The 15,881-nt window shown below is 46.7% G+C and overlaps 1 protein-coding gene across 2 annotated transcripts in view; it reads right to left on the reverse strand.

The window, feature by feature from the left end:
- LOC106575319 (vang-like protein 1) overlaps positions 1–15,881 on the reverse strand; it is a 55,695-nt gene that overhangs the window by 12,767 nt on the left and 27,047 nt on the right. For both annotated transcript variants that reach the window (XM_014151785.2, XM_014151782.2), the window contains exons 4-5: positions 6,258–6,689; positions 5,714–5,889 (exon numbers count right to left, since the gene is read on the reverse strand). In XM_014151785.2, the coding sequence (XP_014007260.2) occupies positions 5,714–5,889; positions 6,258–6,689 (608 nt within the window). The remainder of the gene's footprint in view (positions 1–5,713; positions 5,890–6,257; positions 6,690–15,881) is intronic.

The raw sequence follows: 15,881 nt of genomic DNA on the forward strand, positions 1-15,881 counted from the left end.
ACACAGACGAGAGACAGACAGACAGAGAGACAGACACAGACAGAGACAGACAGAGACAGACAGAGACAGACGAGAGAGAGACAGTCAGACGAGAGAGAGACAGACAGACGAGAGAGAGACAGACAGACGAGAGAGAGACAGACAGACGAGAGAGAGACAGACAGACGACAGAGAGACAGACAGACGACAGAGAGACAGACAGACGACAGAGAGACAGACAGACGACAGAGAGACAGACAGACGACAGAGAGACAGACAGACGACAGAGAGACAGACAGACGACAGAGAGACAGACGAGAGAGAGAGACAGACAGACGAGAGAGAGACAGACAGACGAGAGACAGACAGACGAGAGACAGACAGACGAGAGAGACGAGAGACAGACAGACGAGAGAGACGAGAGACAGACAGACGAGAGAGACGAGAGACAGACAGACGAGAGAGACGAGAGACAGACGAGAGACAGACGAGAGACAGACGAGAGACAAAGGGAGAGAAAGAGAGATGGAGAGAAAGATTGAGAGGGGAGTGTGAGGAGAGGAGTCACTAGCGCCAGGAATGAGAGTGTGACTGTGTTACTTTGAGTCATCATGTTATGATTAACCGACACCCCCCCGAACACAGGGACATATCCCTGCTGCCTAGGCTCTGTCAACAGAACCTCACAGCACTGCTGGGAGAGAGAGGCTGAGGTTAGAGAGAGACAGACTACTTCCTATTGCTGCTGCAGCATGGACGTCCTGTCCCGGATCAACATGCCATGTCTTGCCTCTCAAAGACAGCAATATTTCACCAGTTGAGACTTTACATATGTGTTCTGTTCTTGTGCTTTAGCAATCCATTATGTAGCAACCGAGTATGGCCTGAACCCATCTCTAAGTTATTGTCTACACAGACATGTGGTCAAAGTGATCAATGTACCAGTGCTGATTAGCCAGCTACACAATACCAATTCATTAAGCGTGTGTATCCATTTTGTTTACGTGCCTTTACACAGGTCGACCGTTGGGGTTTTGATCTAGAAATGCCTGGGATGATTTTCTGCTGTCGCTTATTGTAGCCTACTGATCCAATCTAGCCCTGTTAGTACGCTGCTGAGAGACAGTCAGAGTACAGTTCCTCTGCGTTGTAACTGCGTGGGGCCCACTAACAGAGCAGCAGTAGATGCAAGCAGCTTTTCACAGGCCTACAGAAGCACAGGGTCATTCCTCACGGCTCAACTGACTAGTCTACAGTTCCCAAGCTCCAGAAAAAACGGCCCATATGTCAGGGAGTCTCCTCTCCCGCTCTCCTCCCCTCCTATTTGACACTGAATCCTGTCTCTCTTTCAATTCTATTCAATTCAAAAGGCTCTCTCCTTTTACATCTTCCTCCCCTCCTTTCTCCTCCCGCTCCCCCTCCCTCCACCAGGGACTCGTGTCATTTGTTAAAACGAGCAGGGCGCTAACTTAACTGTTGCAGACAGAGTCAGGAAGTACCACGTGCTGGCCTGGAAGCATGCGCTTCCCATTTCCCCCTGGGGCAGCCAGGCAGCACACTGAGGCTACTGTCCCCCTCTGTAGACAGACACAGTCCTCTCTTCTAACCCATCCTCCTCTTTATTCCCCTATTGATACTACACCATGAGAAAGGTTTGCTGCTGTGTACCGTTCCACATGTAAGAGTGAGTAGGAGAGAGAGAGAGGAGACGGAGATAGAAACAGTCATGGGACGTCCTAACAGCAGTGACATTGGGGGGGAGGTGAGAGAGGTATGCAACTTTACACACCCAGTGCTGACGCAGGGGAAATGTCAGGCTAAGTGACAGGACATTATGGACATTTCCTCTCCCTCATTCCAGTGCAGTGCAGTGCAGTATATATATACATATACACACATACACACACATACATATATACACACACATATTACACACACACACACAGTGCCCTCAAAGTATTCAGAAGCCTTGACTTCTTCCACATTTTGTTATGTCAGTCGGAATTTAAAACGGATTCTACTTAGATTGCGACTGATCTACACACAATACCCCACAATGTCAAATTGGAATTGTTTTTCTAAATGTTTACAAAATTACAGTTTTTTTTAGGATTACTCCATATCTGTACCACACATACAATTACCTGTAAGGTCCCTACAATACAAAAATATCCCTTTGAGCATGGTGAAGTTATTAATTATGCTTTGGATGGTGTGTCAATACACCCTGTCACTACAATGATACAGGCGTCCTTCCTAACTCAGTTGCCGTAGAGGAAGGAAACTGCTCAGGGGTTTCACCATGAGACCAATGGTGATTTTAAAACAGTTAGAGTTTAATGGCTGTGATAGGAGAAAACTGAGGATGGATCAACAACATTGTAGTTACTCCACAATACTAACCTAAATGACAGAGTGAAAATAAGGAAGTTTGTACAGAATAAAAAATATTCCAAAACATGCATTCGGTTTCCAATAAGGCACTAAAGTAATACCGCAAGAAACGTGGCCAAAGGAATGAACTTTTTGTCCTGAATACAAAGCGTTTTGTTTGGGGCAAATCCAACTGAAAACATCACTCACTGATTACCACTTCATATTTTCAAGCATGGTGATGGCTGCATCATGTTATGGATATGCTTGTCATCAGCGAGGACTAGGGACTCTTTTTCTGGATAAAAAGAAACGGAATAGAGCTAAACACAGACAAAATCCTAGAGGAAAACCTGGTTCAGTCTGCTTTCTAACAGACACTGGGAGACAAATTCACCTTTCAGCAGGACAATAACCTAAAACTCAAGGCCAAATATACACTAGAGTTGCATTGAATGTTCCTGAGCGGCCTAGTTACAGTTTTGACTTAAATCGGTTTGAAAATCTATGGCGAGACCTGAAAATGGCCGTCTAGCTATGATCATCAACCAACTTGACAGAGCTTGAAGAATTTCAAAAATAATAAAAATGGGCAAATATTGTACAATCCAGGTGTGGAAAGCTCTTAGAGACTTACCCAGAAAGACTCACAGCTGTAATCACTGCCAAAGGTATTGACTCAGGTGGGTGAATACTTATGTAATCAAGATAGGGTTTTATTTTTAATTCATCTTCAAAAAAAAAAAAAAAATTCCACTTTGACACAATGTATTTTGTATAGATTAAACAAATAAAATAAGACAATTAAATCCCAATTGTAACAAAAAAAAGGTGGAAAAAGTCAAGGCGTGTGAACACTTTCTGAAGGTACTGTATATATATTATAAATCAGCTTTACCACTGCAGGGAGTTTTGTGTAGACTAGCAGCAGCTGTGTGTCCCCATAGAGGGATTCATCCCAGAGTGGTGCTGGACATCACACATGACTGATACAGAGAAAACGACCATGGCAGGATGAAGAGTGTTAGTGGATGTGAACACATGACTGATACAGAGAAAACGACCATGGCAGGATGAAGAGTGTTAGTGGATGTGAACACATGACTGATACAGAGAAAACGACCATGGCAGGATGAAGAGTGTTAGTGGATGTGAACACATGACTGATACAGAGAAAACGACCATGGCAGGATGAAGAGTGTTAGTGGATGTGAACACATGACTGATACAGAGAAAACGACCATGGCAGGATGAAGAGTGTTAGTGGATGTGAACACATGACTGATACAGAGAAAACGACCATGGCAGGATGAAGAGTGTTAGTGGATGTGAACACATGACTGATACAGAGAAAACGACCATGGCAGGATGAAGAGTGTTAGTGGATGTGAACACATGACTGATACAGAGAAAACGACCATGGCAGGATGAAGAGTGTTAGTGGATGTGAACACATGACTGATACAGAGAAAACGACCATGGCAGGATGAAGAGTGTTAGTGGATGTGAACACATGACTGATACAGAGAAAACGACCATGGCAGGATGAAGAGTGTTAGTGGATGTGAACACATGACTGATACAGAGAAAACGACCATGGCAGGATGAAGAGTGTTAGTGGATGTGAACACATGACTGATACAGAGAAAACGACCATGGCAGGATGAAGAGTGTTAGTGGATGTGAACACATGGAGGAGGCAGGTGGGTTCACAAACCCACAACTACGATGTCAAATACATGGATGTATAAACATCTGGCTGGCTGGCTGGCTGGCTGGCTGGCACAGACAGACAGACGACAGACACAGACAGACAGACAGACACACCGCAATGTAAATGTAATGTACACAGACAGACAGACAGAGACACACCGCTGGCATGGCACACAGAGACACACCGCTGGCATGGCACACAGAGACACACCGCTGGCATGGCACACAGACAGACACGGCTGGTATGGTATAATGACAGACACATTCTGACATCTCCAAAACAAAGGCACACTGTAAAACAACTTTGTCAAGTTTTAAATCCACTTAAAGCTATAATCCATTTATACATACTGTATGAAGACGTTTCGTCAGACACACGCAATTGTGCATTAGCACAAAACAAGTACAAACTCCTAAACCAACGTCCTAAAGTTAACTCCACTACATACACCCATTGTGATGAAGGCAGCACTTTGAGCAGTCAGGGTCTCCGGTGCTCGCCACTTTGATCAATTATTAAACTACAGCAGAGAGAGGAGACAAACAAATACAGCCCAAACACTGGCCTAGATATGAGCCTGACTGTGCCTCGTGTGCCTGTGGCTCTTCTCTACCATAAGTAGCAACTTGTTATGGTAGACCACACTGGAGACGGGGGACAATTAATGAGGAGAATAGCAGGATTCTTGCAGAGGTGAATCTCTGGTAATGTTGGTGTTAGGATCTTGAGCATTTCCTCTGGCTTCTTCTGCCCTGAGACTGGCATCAAAGAACGGCCAGCTCAGAGTCAGACAGAAGAACAGGCCTCCTGGCCAGGTTCATTGTTCTGATATCCCATCAGACACTTGCCAGACAGACTGCCTGCCAGACACACAGAGGAATGTCCTCACCAGTTGCCTGGGAATGGAGGAGGACATGCATGGGGACACACCCAGTCTCCACTGGAACCTGAGAATCTGTGTGTGTGTGTGTGTGTGTGTGTGTGTGTGTGTGTGTGTGTGTGTGTGTGTGTGTGTGTGTGTATGGTATGAATCTTCTCTGACCAGATGCTCAGTGTGGCCTGTAGGGAGCACTAATTAGCTGTTTGTTTACAAGCACATACAGACAACAGAGAGAGTGCTGCTGCCTTGGCCAGCTGAGGAAAAAAGCAAGGCACATTGTGAGCGACAACAGCCCCAGGGCAGCCTCTAACAACACTAGTGAAGCAGAGGCTAAAGCACTTTACATGTCCATCATCTGCCACTGTACTGAGGTAGACAAAGGTGAACCAGAGGGCCCCGGCATAATACCAACATATGTTATGTTTGAGGCCCTCACAAAAGGGGATATGAGAGAGCGGATTTTGACAGTCTGACTATATCTCTCAACTCACGAGGTAAAACCTCTTCCTGGTACATTCAGACGGCACATCAAAAGGACAGTCATTACAGACCAGGTTCTTCTAGTCTGAGCTGTTCTCTCTGGCTTATAACTTTTATTACACACACACACACACACACACACCTCTTACTTTCTTTTCTCTGCTCTCTCCTTCTCAGCCTGCTCTACCTACTGAGTTGTCCAGTCTTTCAAGGAATTTTCTCCTCTCGCATCCTCCCCCCATCAGTCTCCCCCTCCCTCTCACCCGCCCTCTCCCTCCGCATCTCACGTGAGCTGGCCCAGGTTGTAGTGGCGTGTCTCTCCGTCGGTGGAGCGCGTGACGCAGACAGAGAAGGCGGGCTGCAGCTGCCTGAGCTCCAGCAGAACGATGGCCAGGTAGTGGATGAAGAGCAGAGCGTCTACTAGAGATACAGCGTACTGCACGATGCCCTGGTAGTGCTCATCCTGGGAACAACAGACAACCCAGCAGCTGTTAGTGTCAATACACTACATAGGAACACACCAGTGGAGGCTGGTGAGGGGAGGACAGCTCATAATAATGGCTGGAACAGAGCGAATGGAATGACATCAAACACATAGAAACCATGTGTTATATAACATTCCACTTATTCCGCTCCAATCATTACCACGAGCCCGTCCTCCCCAATTAAGGTGCCACCAACCTCCTGTGGTACACACACATTCATGACAAGAGATTTACACAGATGAAAGCAATGACATACAAATTCAATACTTGAAGAGGCAGATGTGGTGACCAGTAATTAGACGCATTACAAACACTGAGTGTGAGTCTCTCTCTCTCCCTGCTGTACCTGGGAGTCCAGTATCCTCACGCCGTAGAACAGCCAGTAGGACACGACAAACAGCAGCACCAGCACGGCCAGCAGCGCTCTGAACACAAACACCCGGGGCAGGCCGGCGCGTGGAGCCCGGAAGAACAGCGCCCACACGGCCAACAGCAGTATCAACAACTTAAACGCCACGGAAATAAAGAGGCCCTCGCAGGCCGTGCCGCACACCAGGAGCTTGTCAGGCCAAAGGAGGTGGGGGAGAGCCAGGAAGGCCAGGGGAGTGAGGAAGACCAGCAGGCCCAGAACCACAGCCAGGGTCAGGGTAAAGTAGCGCCGGCAGTCCAGGCCCACGCTGTCCTCCAGGTCCTTGGTGATCCGGACAATGTCCTCCTGGGACAGGCTGTGTTCCGACGTCCCAGTGACGGCCGTGGTGGTCTCGCCCCAGTTGTCATCCTGGGAGGAGGGAGGGAGGGGGAAGGAGAACGGGAGAAAGAGAGAGGAGTCAGTGTTAAATACTGTAGCATATAAGCATGTTACTACTATAGTCAAATTTATTAGAGACAGGAAAAGTTATACATCTGGCAAGTCAGGCCGGAATTTTCTACTCTAGGCTCATTTCTATAGACAGCTTAAAGCTGTGCTCATTTCCGTTCAAAAGTCAACCAGGGAGGGGAGGACGAGCAAACAAAGAGAGAACGAGAGAAAGAAAGATGGGAAATGGAAAAAGAAAACAGCGAATAGAGTGACTGCCTGGGGTACGAGAGGCGAGGCGCTGACGTCTGTGTTTTCTGGCAACCACAGATAATAAAGGTCATTTGTGGCTGGCGAGAGCTCCTAAAACAACACAGATAAGAGCCTTTATAACACTGTACCAACACAGGCCCACAGTGTAGACTGCTAACTGAGCTGCCAGGGAGGGCTGCCCAATACAAACCAACAGGGAGACTGGACAGACAAGACCAGAGACTATCTATCCATCTTGCTGCTCTTTCCCTAGTTCCCCAACGACAACAGATGGAGCCTGATTTGATTTCCTCAGCAGACTCGAATTTAAATCGGCAGGCAGCTAAAAATAGCACAGAGGGGAGAAAAAGGGAATTCATACAGGATGCACAGTGTGTGTGTGTGTGTGTGTGTGTGTGTGTGGCGGGGGGGGGGCTCTTTGTCCCATGGCCCTAGGAGTTAAAACAGCACAGGATGGGCAGAAGAATAGAAGGCCGAGCTTTACAGAGACACTCTATCCCCAGTCGGAAAGATGCAGCAGCCACAGTTAATATCCCACTGTAATCAGGCCAGCTCCTATTGCAGTGTCCAGAGAAACTACATTTAGCTAAATGTTGCTGTTGTGGGTTCAATACATTAGAAGTGTGTTTGATGTCCCTATCCCAAGCCACTTACAGACAACCCGCCATGGTTATTACACTGTGTTCAACTTCAAAGGGAGGTCAAATTTGAATGAAATCAGAGAGAACCAAGTGAGGCATATAAAATCAAAGATCAACGCAAATAGTCTGAGTAGCCATTTGATTAGATGTTCAGGAGTCTTATTGCTTGGGGATAGAAGCTGTTTAGAAGCCTCTTGGACCTAGACTTGGCGCTCCGGTACCGCTTGCCATGCTGTAGCAGAGAGAACAGTCTATGACTAGGGTGGCTGTAGTCTTTGACAATTTTTAGGGCCTTCCTCTGACACCGCCTGGTATAGAGGTCCTGGATGGCATGAAGCTTGGCCCCAGTGATGTACTGGGCCGTACACACTACCCTCTGTAGTGCCTTGCAGTCGCCATACCAAGCAGTGATGCAACCCGTCAGGATGCTCTCGATGGTGCAGCTGTAGAACCTTTTGAGGATCTGAGGACCCATGCCAAATCTTTTCAGTCTCCTGAGGGGGGGGAAATAGGTTGTGTCTTGGTGTGTTTGGTGATGTGTACGCCATAGAAACTACACCTCCGTCTCTCCTCCATTCCTACAGGCTGAACTCCATCCTTTTAGTAATAAAACCTCTCATATCATGACTTTCTGCCAATTCAAGCAGTTCAAGGGAGGGGTTGACGACACGCCGTCAAATGTCCAGGTTCTAATCTGAAACAGTAAAACTGACCCACCTAACGGATAACATTCCTGATACAATCCTAACCGATAACACAACCTAACAGTCGTAAATACCCATTATTCCAGTCAGTCTGGCCTCCAGAGACTAATCCTTATAATGGACCAATGGGTAGGCTGTAAATCACAGTGTAGAGCTGCTGTATGACCTTTGGGGCAAAGAGGTCACAGGGTCAAAACACTAGTGGTTCTTATGTAACTGCGCATTTTCATTTAGGTGGAAAACAAACATCCACATCCGATTGAATGTTCAGGTCACATGGCTGGCTTGAATTGCACCATTCAACACTGGAACATATTTCAGTGCCATTTCAACAGTTCCATGCTGTGATTTTGATATAAGAGTCAGCTGACCCCATTGTGTAGTTTCCAGGTGGTGTTGAGCATCAGCACCTTGACGCTACCATCACAGCCCCTAGCCAGAGCACTGAGATCCTCTAGTCTCCACCTCCCCACTGGACCAGGAAGAGCTGTGTCCACAGAGAACACACCAGGGTTATTACCTGAACTACAAACCCAAACCTGCCACAGTTAGGAGTGGGGAAAGGGGTAGAGGAGGAGAGGCAAGGGAATTGACGCAGCTCTCAACTATGCGAGAGCGAGAGAGCGAGAGTGTGTGTGTGTATATAAGATAGCCCTCATTAACACTAAAGGGTGTTGAAGAGGTCCTTTGCCACTCCATAGTGAGTGTGTGAAACAATGGATAGTTCAAAACACACAGAGAGAGAGAGAGAGAGAGAGAGAGAGAAAGAGAGAGAGAGAGAGAGAGAGAGAGAGAGAGAGAGAGATGGCTTTATGAATAGAATGATTCCAAATAGAGAATGAGAAACCCATTTTAAATCAATCATCTCATTTTGATGAAGTAATCTAGAGAAACACCCCATTAAGGTTTCCATTGGTTGGCCCGTACCAACCAGGGCTGAGAGTTTGGAGGTTTTGGATGGGGAAGTTTGGGCCCTTGCCTCCCTGTGCCTGCCTGAGTAGAACACTGACCCAAATCCCCTGATAGGACTAGAGAATCATCAGGGCGCTGATCTAATAGCAGAGAGAAATGCCTGCACCTGGCTGGCACCACTACCATTCAACACATTCACCATCACAGACACACAGCTGAAGGAGAGGAGGAAAGGGGGCAGACAAAAGAGCGAGAGAGGAGAGCCGAAGGGAGACAGGAGAGAAGGAGGGAGGGTGAATGAGAGAGAAGGGAGAGGGATTGTGGAGTATTACACCCCCCACCTCCACACCTGTCAGGACTATCCACAACATCCACCCTAATCAGAAACCTGTGGTGATTCACCAACACCTCTATGGTGGTGGGGGAGGGGTTATACAGTGAAAAGTCAGCTGAATAGCCATTGAAACATCCAATTTGACATGTTCTCTCCCACACGCTGATACACATTCAGAAAGAAAGGGGAGATGGGGAGAGGAGAAGGTAAGAGGAGAGTACACTGGACAGAGGGGTGTGAGCGACACTGACATCCCAATGGCAATGAGCACTCCTGTGAAATCTGAACCGACCGAGGGAGCGACAGACAGAGACAAAAACAGACAGAGAGAGAGAGAGGTGCCTAAAAACTCTGAGAAACTGGGTAGAACTGTCCAAACCCATTCAGCAATAAGACATATACACAATCTATACACACGCTAGGCAGCCTAGCAGTTAAGAGCGTTGGGCCAATAACCGAAAGGTCGCTGGTTCGAATCCCCGAGCCGGCACGGTGAAATAAATCTGCCGTTTTACCCTTGAGCAAGGCAGTTAACCCCGTAACACCACCTGCCCCCGGGCGCCGATGACACGGACGTCGGTTAAGGCAGCCTCTCTGATTCAGAGGGGTTGGGTATAAATGCGAAAGACATTTTAGTGGAATGGCTTCAGTTGTGCAACTGAGTAGGTATCCCCACCTCCTTTTCCCACATGCAAAAAATCCAAACATTTTCACTCAGGACTCCTTTCATTCTATTATAAAAAATGAAGAGACAATCAGGAAGGAAATGTGTGTCAAACCAAAGTGTAGAAATATTAATGTCGCCAACCATTCAGTGTGTGTGTGTGTGTGAGTGTGACTAACGTGTCATCGGTGGGAATCTTTCTCCATGTACAAATTAAGTGAAATACAGTAACACAATGCTTGACTATAAATACAAGCTACTGTCTCCAATGTTAAATCACATGTCTATAAAAAGGGCTGTGTGCTGCTGTGGTCTGTGGGGTAGATCAAACGGGGCCCTTTGCTCAGAGACGGAGCATAAGCACTCAACAGACTCCTGGGAGATGAGCGGTAACTATAGCAACGTACAGGGGGCATTCCTAGAAGCTGTTAACATCCAGCCCCAAGCACAGCCGTGACAAGCAACGCAAAGCAAACAAAGCCGCCAATTACATGTCAAGACAGAGAGACAGGGCAGGTGGGCAGTAGCAATGTTCTACACTAACGTGGAGGAAATAGGTGGAACAGTCAGGGACAAGGTGGGAGTTCAGACTGCCAGAAAGAGAGTCAGTAGGGATAAATAGGAGTTCTCCAGGGAAAAATTATGACTTCTATTTAAACTAAACACTTGTCCTCTAACCCTCCTATCACATCGTGAGACGCAGCTCATTTTGAACTTCATGTAAAATGACCATAAGATTCCAGCTTTGTCATCACCGAGCAGATTTCTCCCTCCAAAAAGACAGCCATTTTTAAATCACTTCTAAAACAGTGGTCTCACAGACTACAACAGCGACACCAAAAACGCTCTCTCTCACTGTATTTAACAAATGCACGCACACTACTTGAACATGAATGGCTTGCCAGTTGCATGCATGTCAACTCCTTGGATCCAGACCTCGAACATCCACTTAGATAGAAGGAAATGTTACAGCCCTCGGCCATCCACCACACAGTCCGTGGTTACCATGTCTTACCTGGCCTGACTCTGTGCATGGCCCTGGGCTGAGAGCAGGAGTGTCCCCAGGTGGAGAGTTGGAGTCTTCCTCTGCCTTGGAGGTCTCCACCACCATCACCACCTCCACAGTCGCCATCAAAGCGGAGAGCTCATGTCGAAACGGCAAACTTTAACGTTTAACAGCGTCGTCCGGCCAGCACAGGGACAAGCTTGGCCATAGAGATCCAGCTAGTGCATCTCTCCACTCTGAGACAACCTCTTTGCCTCCACCGCTACAGCCTCACCACTAGATCTCCATCACCCCATCATGCCCCGAGAGAGACTGTACTGTATGGGCTGTGTGTCTCTGGGTTTAATGTACAGGCAACACAATGTAAAAGCAACACACACACACACACAGACAGAGAGAGAGAAATCACATGGGATGTCCTAAGAGCAGCAAGATGGTGGGGGGATGAAAGGGCCAGTGGAGGATGAAGAGGGGGGATCCATTAAACAAACAGCTGTGCCCCCCAGAGAGAGAGACAGCAAACAAAATAATAAACCAATTAGGCTCAGAGGGCTCCTGCCTGCCACCCCTATTATACCCCCCACCCTCCCATCTTTAAACGCTCTTTTCTATTCCTTCACTTCCCTGGGGCAACTTCTCTCATTCTCTCTCTGCTCATCTTTGCCTGCTCCAGTGAAAACCACTCTCCGTCCATTCCTTCTGAGCCACTGACTACTACGGTGATGGTGTCACGACTTCCCCGATCCCTCGGCCAAAAAATGAAGACACCGTGACGATGACAGTCTCTGTACGGATTAACTGTTCATAGACATTGGATTGCAGGCTTTTCGCAGCCTCTATGTAGGATGACAATACAACCACACAGTCAGAACACTGTTAGAAAGACCCCTTGCTACTGAAAGACGGAGACGTCCTTAAAAGAAACATAGATACTCTTCAGATTCAAGTAAGACGCAGATCTACAAAAGGACTGGAGTGGACACTAACTCACTTCCTGTGTGAAGAAGCGACGTCATTAGGGTTGCACATTTTGGGGAATATTCAGAGGTGGAACATTCCCGTGGGAAATAACAGGAATTAACGGAAATATATGGGAATTAATATTAATACCATTTAAATGTAGATGTTTTTGCATTGGATATAAATACTATATCATATGGGAGACAGAAACAGAACCATTTTACCTTATCATAAGTAGACATAATTGCAAATGATTAAATCCTTCCAATAGAAATAAAATGTAAAAACATTGTTACGAATTGAACTTTAATTAAATGATTAGACTCGTCACATGGGATGATTTCACTGAACAACAAAAGGGAATATTGAATGATCCCCAATGATCCATCGCATCTCCCAAAAAATGTTTTCAACATATGTCTGTAAAATGATAGTCTGGAAACTAAAGCTTTGGTTGTCTTCCTCTCAGGCTTCCATGTCTTCTCCCTGGACCTCAATGTCCACCTCTTGAACATCAGACTCTGAGGCCTCATCTTCACTGTCCAACCGTGCTGAGGATGGCAATTTGTCAGGCTCAAAAAGCTTCAAATTTGTCCGGATGGCCACCAATTTTTCAACCCTTGTATTGGTCAACCTGTTGCGTGCTTTGGTGTGTGTGTTCCCAAACAAGGACCAGTTGCGCTCTGAGGCAGCTGATGTTGGTGGGATTTGGAGGATGATGGAGGCAACAGGGGAAAGAGCCTCTGATCCACAAAGACCCTTCCACCAGGTGGCTGATGAGATATATCTGGAGTATTTCTCCTGTCTTATCCGATGTCCTGTGAAAATGTAAGTACGCTCCCTCTAATTCTCTCTCTCACTGAGGACCTGAGCCCTAGGACCGTGCCTCAGGACTACCTGGCCTGCTGACTCCATGCTATCCCCAGTCCACCTGGTCATGCTGCTGCTGCTCCACTTTCAACTGTTCTGCCTGCTGCTATGGAACCCTGACCTGTTCATTGGACGTGCTACCTTGTCCCGGACCTGCTGTTTTGGACTCTCTCTCTACCGCACCCGCTGTCTCTCACTCTGAATGATCGGCTATGAAAAGTCAACTGACATTTACTCCTGAGGTGCTGACCTGTTGCACCCTCTACAACCACAGTGATTATTATTATCTGACCATGCTGGTCACCTATGAACGTTTGAACATCTTGGCCATGTTCTGTTATAATCTCCACCCGGCACAGCCAGAAGAGGACTGGCCACCCCCCAGAGCCTGGTTCTTCTCTAGGTTCTTCCTAGGTTCCGGCCTTTCTAGAGAGTTTTTCCTAGCCACCGTGCTTCTACATCTGCATTGCTTGCTGTTTGGGGTTTTAGGCTGGGTTTCTGTACAGCACTTTGTGACATCGGCTGATGTAAAAAGGGCTTTATAAATACATTTGAGTGATTAATTTTGTTGGCACGACTGCCATATTGCATCTCCATCCCAAAGCCCTTGCTTGGAAGTGTACTTCGCCAGACTGCCAAGAAACCTTGCTCTCATCCAGGCCAAGGTGGTGAGTCACTGTAGTGATGACACCATAGGCCTCGTTGATCTCTGCACCAGACAGGATGCTCTTGCCAGAATACTTGGGGTCCAACATGTACGCTGCGGCGTGTATGGGCTTTAGGCAGAAGTCTTCTTGCTTTTTGATGTCTTTCAGAACTGCAGTTTCCTCTGATTGGAGCAACAGTGAAGTAGGCAGGTCAGTATGGATTTCTTCTCTTACATCCGCAAGTAGAGTCTGAACATCAGACAGGATGGCATCGTCTCCCTCAATCCGTGCAATGGCTACCACTATAGGTTTCAGGAGTTTCAGGATGCTTACCACTCTCTCCCAAAATACATCATCCAGGAGGATCCTCTTGATGGGGCTGTCCAAATCATCAGACTGTGATATGGCATTTCTTGGAGAGACTCCTTCCCCTCTAGGAGACTGTCAAACATGATGACAACACCACCCCAACGGGTGTTGCTGGGCAGCTTCAATGTGGTGCTCTTATTCTTCTCACTATTCTTGGTGAGGTAGATTGCTGCTATATCTTGATGACCCTTCACATACCTAAGCATTTCCTTGGTTCTCTTGTAGTGTATCCATTGTTTTCAGTGCCATGATGTCCTTGAGGAGCAGATACAATGCATTTTTATTTATTAATTTATTTCACCTTTATTTAACCAGGTAGGCAAGTTGAGAACAAGTTCTCATTTACAATTGCGACCTGGCCAAGATAAAGCAAAGCAGTTCGACAACATACAACAATACAGAGTTAGACATGGAGTAAAACAAATATACAGTCAATAATACAGTAGAAAAATAAGTCTATGTACGATGTGAGCAAAAGAGGTGAGATAAGGGAGGTAAAGGCAAACAAGTCCATACAATATAACAAGTAAAACACTGGAATGGTAGATTTGTAGAAGAAAGTGCAAAGTAGAAATAGAGATAATGGGGTGCAAAGGAGCAAAATAAAATAAATAAAATAAATAAATACAGTAGGGGAAGAGGTAGTTGTTTGGGCTAAATTATAGATGGGCTATGTACAGGTGCAGTGATCTGTGAGCTGCTCTGACAGCTGGTGCTTAAAGCTAGTGAGGGAGATGTGTTTCCAGTTTCAGAGATTTTTGTAGTTCGTTCCAGTCATTGGCAGCAGAGAACTGGAAAGAAAGACGGCCAAAGGAGGAATTGGCTTTGGGGGTGACCAGAGAGATATACCTGCTGGAGCGCGTGCTACAGGTGGGTGCTGCTATGGTGACCAGTGAGCGGAGATAAGGGGGGACTTTACCTAGCAGGGTCTTGTAGATGACCTGGAGCCAGTGGGTTTGGCGACGATTATGAAGCGAAGGCCAGCCAACGAAAGCGTACAGGTCGCAGTGGTGGGTAGTATATGGGGCTTTGGTGACAAAACGGATGGCACTGTGATAGACTGCATCCAGTTTGTTGAGTAGGGTATTGGAGGCTATTTTGTAAATGACATCGCCGAAGTCGAGGATCAGTAGGATGGTCAGTTTTACTAGGGTATATTTGGCAGCACGAGTGAAGGATGCTTTGTTGCGAAATAGGAAGCCAATTCTTGATGCTGCAAACATGAGTTAAGGATTGGAGATGTTTGATGTGAGTCTGGAAGGAGAGTTTACAGTCTAACCAGACACCTAGGTATTTGTAGTTGTCCACATATTCTAAGTCAGAACCGTCCAGAGTAGTGATGCAGGACAGGCAGGCAGGTGCAGGCAGCGATCGGTTGAAGAGCATGCATTTAGTTTTACTTGAGCAGCACAGCCAATGGGTGTGATGTGAGGGTAGGACTCCACCACTTTAGACCAAGCAGCCTTCATGTTTGCAGCATTGTCTGTCACCAGTGCAAATACCTTCTGTGGTCCAAGGTCATTGATGACTGCCTTCAGCTCATCTGCAATGTAGAGACCGGTGGGTCTGTTGGCCCTTGTGTCTGTGCTCTTGTAGAATACTGGTTGAGGGGTGGAGATGTAATTAATTATTCCTTGCCCACGAACATTCGACCACCCATCAGAGATGATTGCAATACAGTATGCTTTCTCTATGATTTGCTTGACCTTCACTTGAACTCTGCATCCAGCAAATGAGTAGATAAAGCATGTCTGGTTGGAGGGGTGTATACTGGGTGAAGAATATTCAGAAATC

This window comes from Salmo salar, chromosome ssa17 (genome assembly GCF_905237065.1).
Source record: "Salmo salar chromosome ssa17, Ssal_v3.1, whole genome shotgun sequence".
NCBI classification, from domain to species: Eukaryota; Metazoa; Chordata; class Actinopteri; order Salmoniformes; family Salmonidae; genus Salmo; species Salmo salar.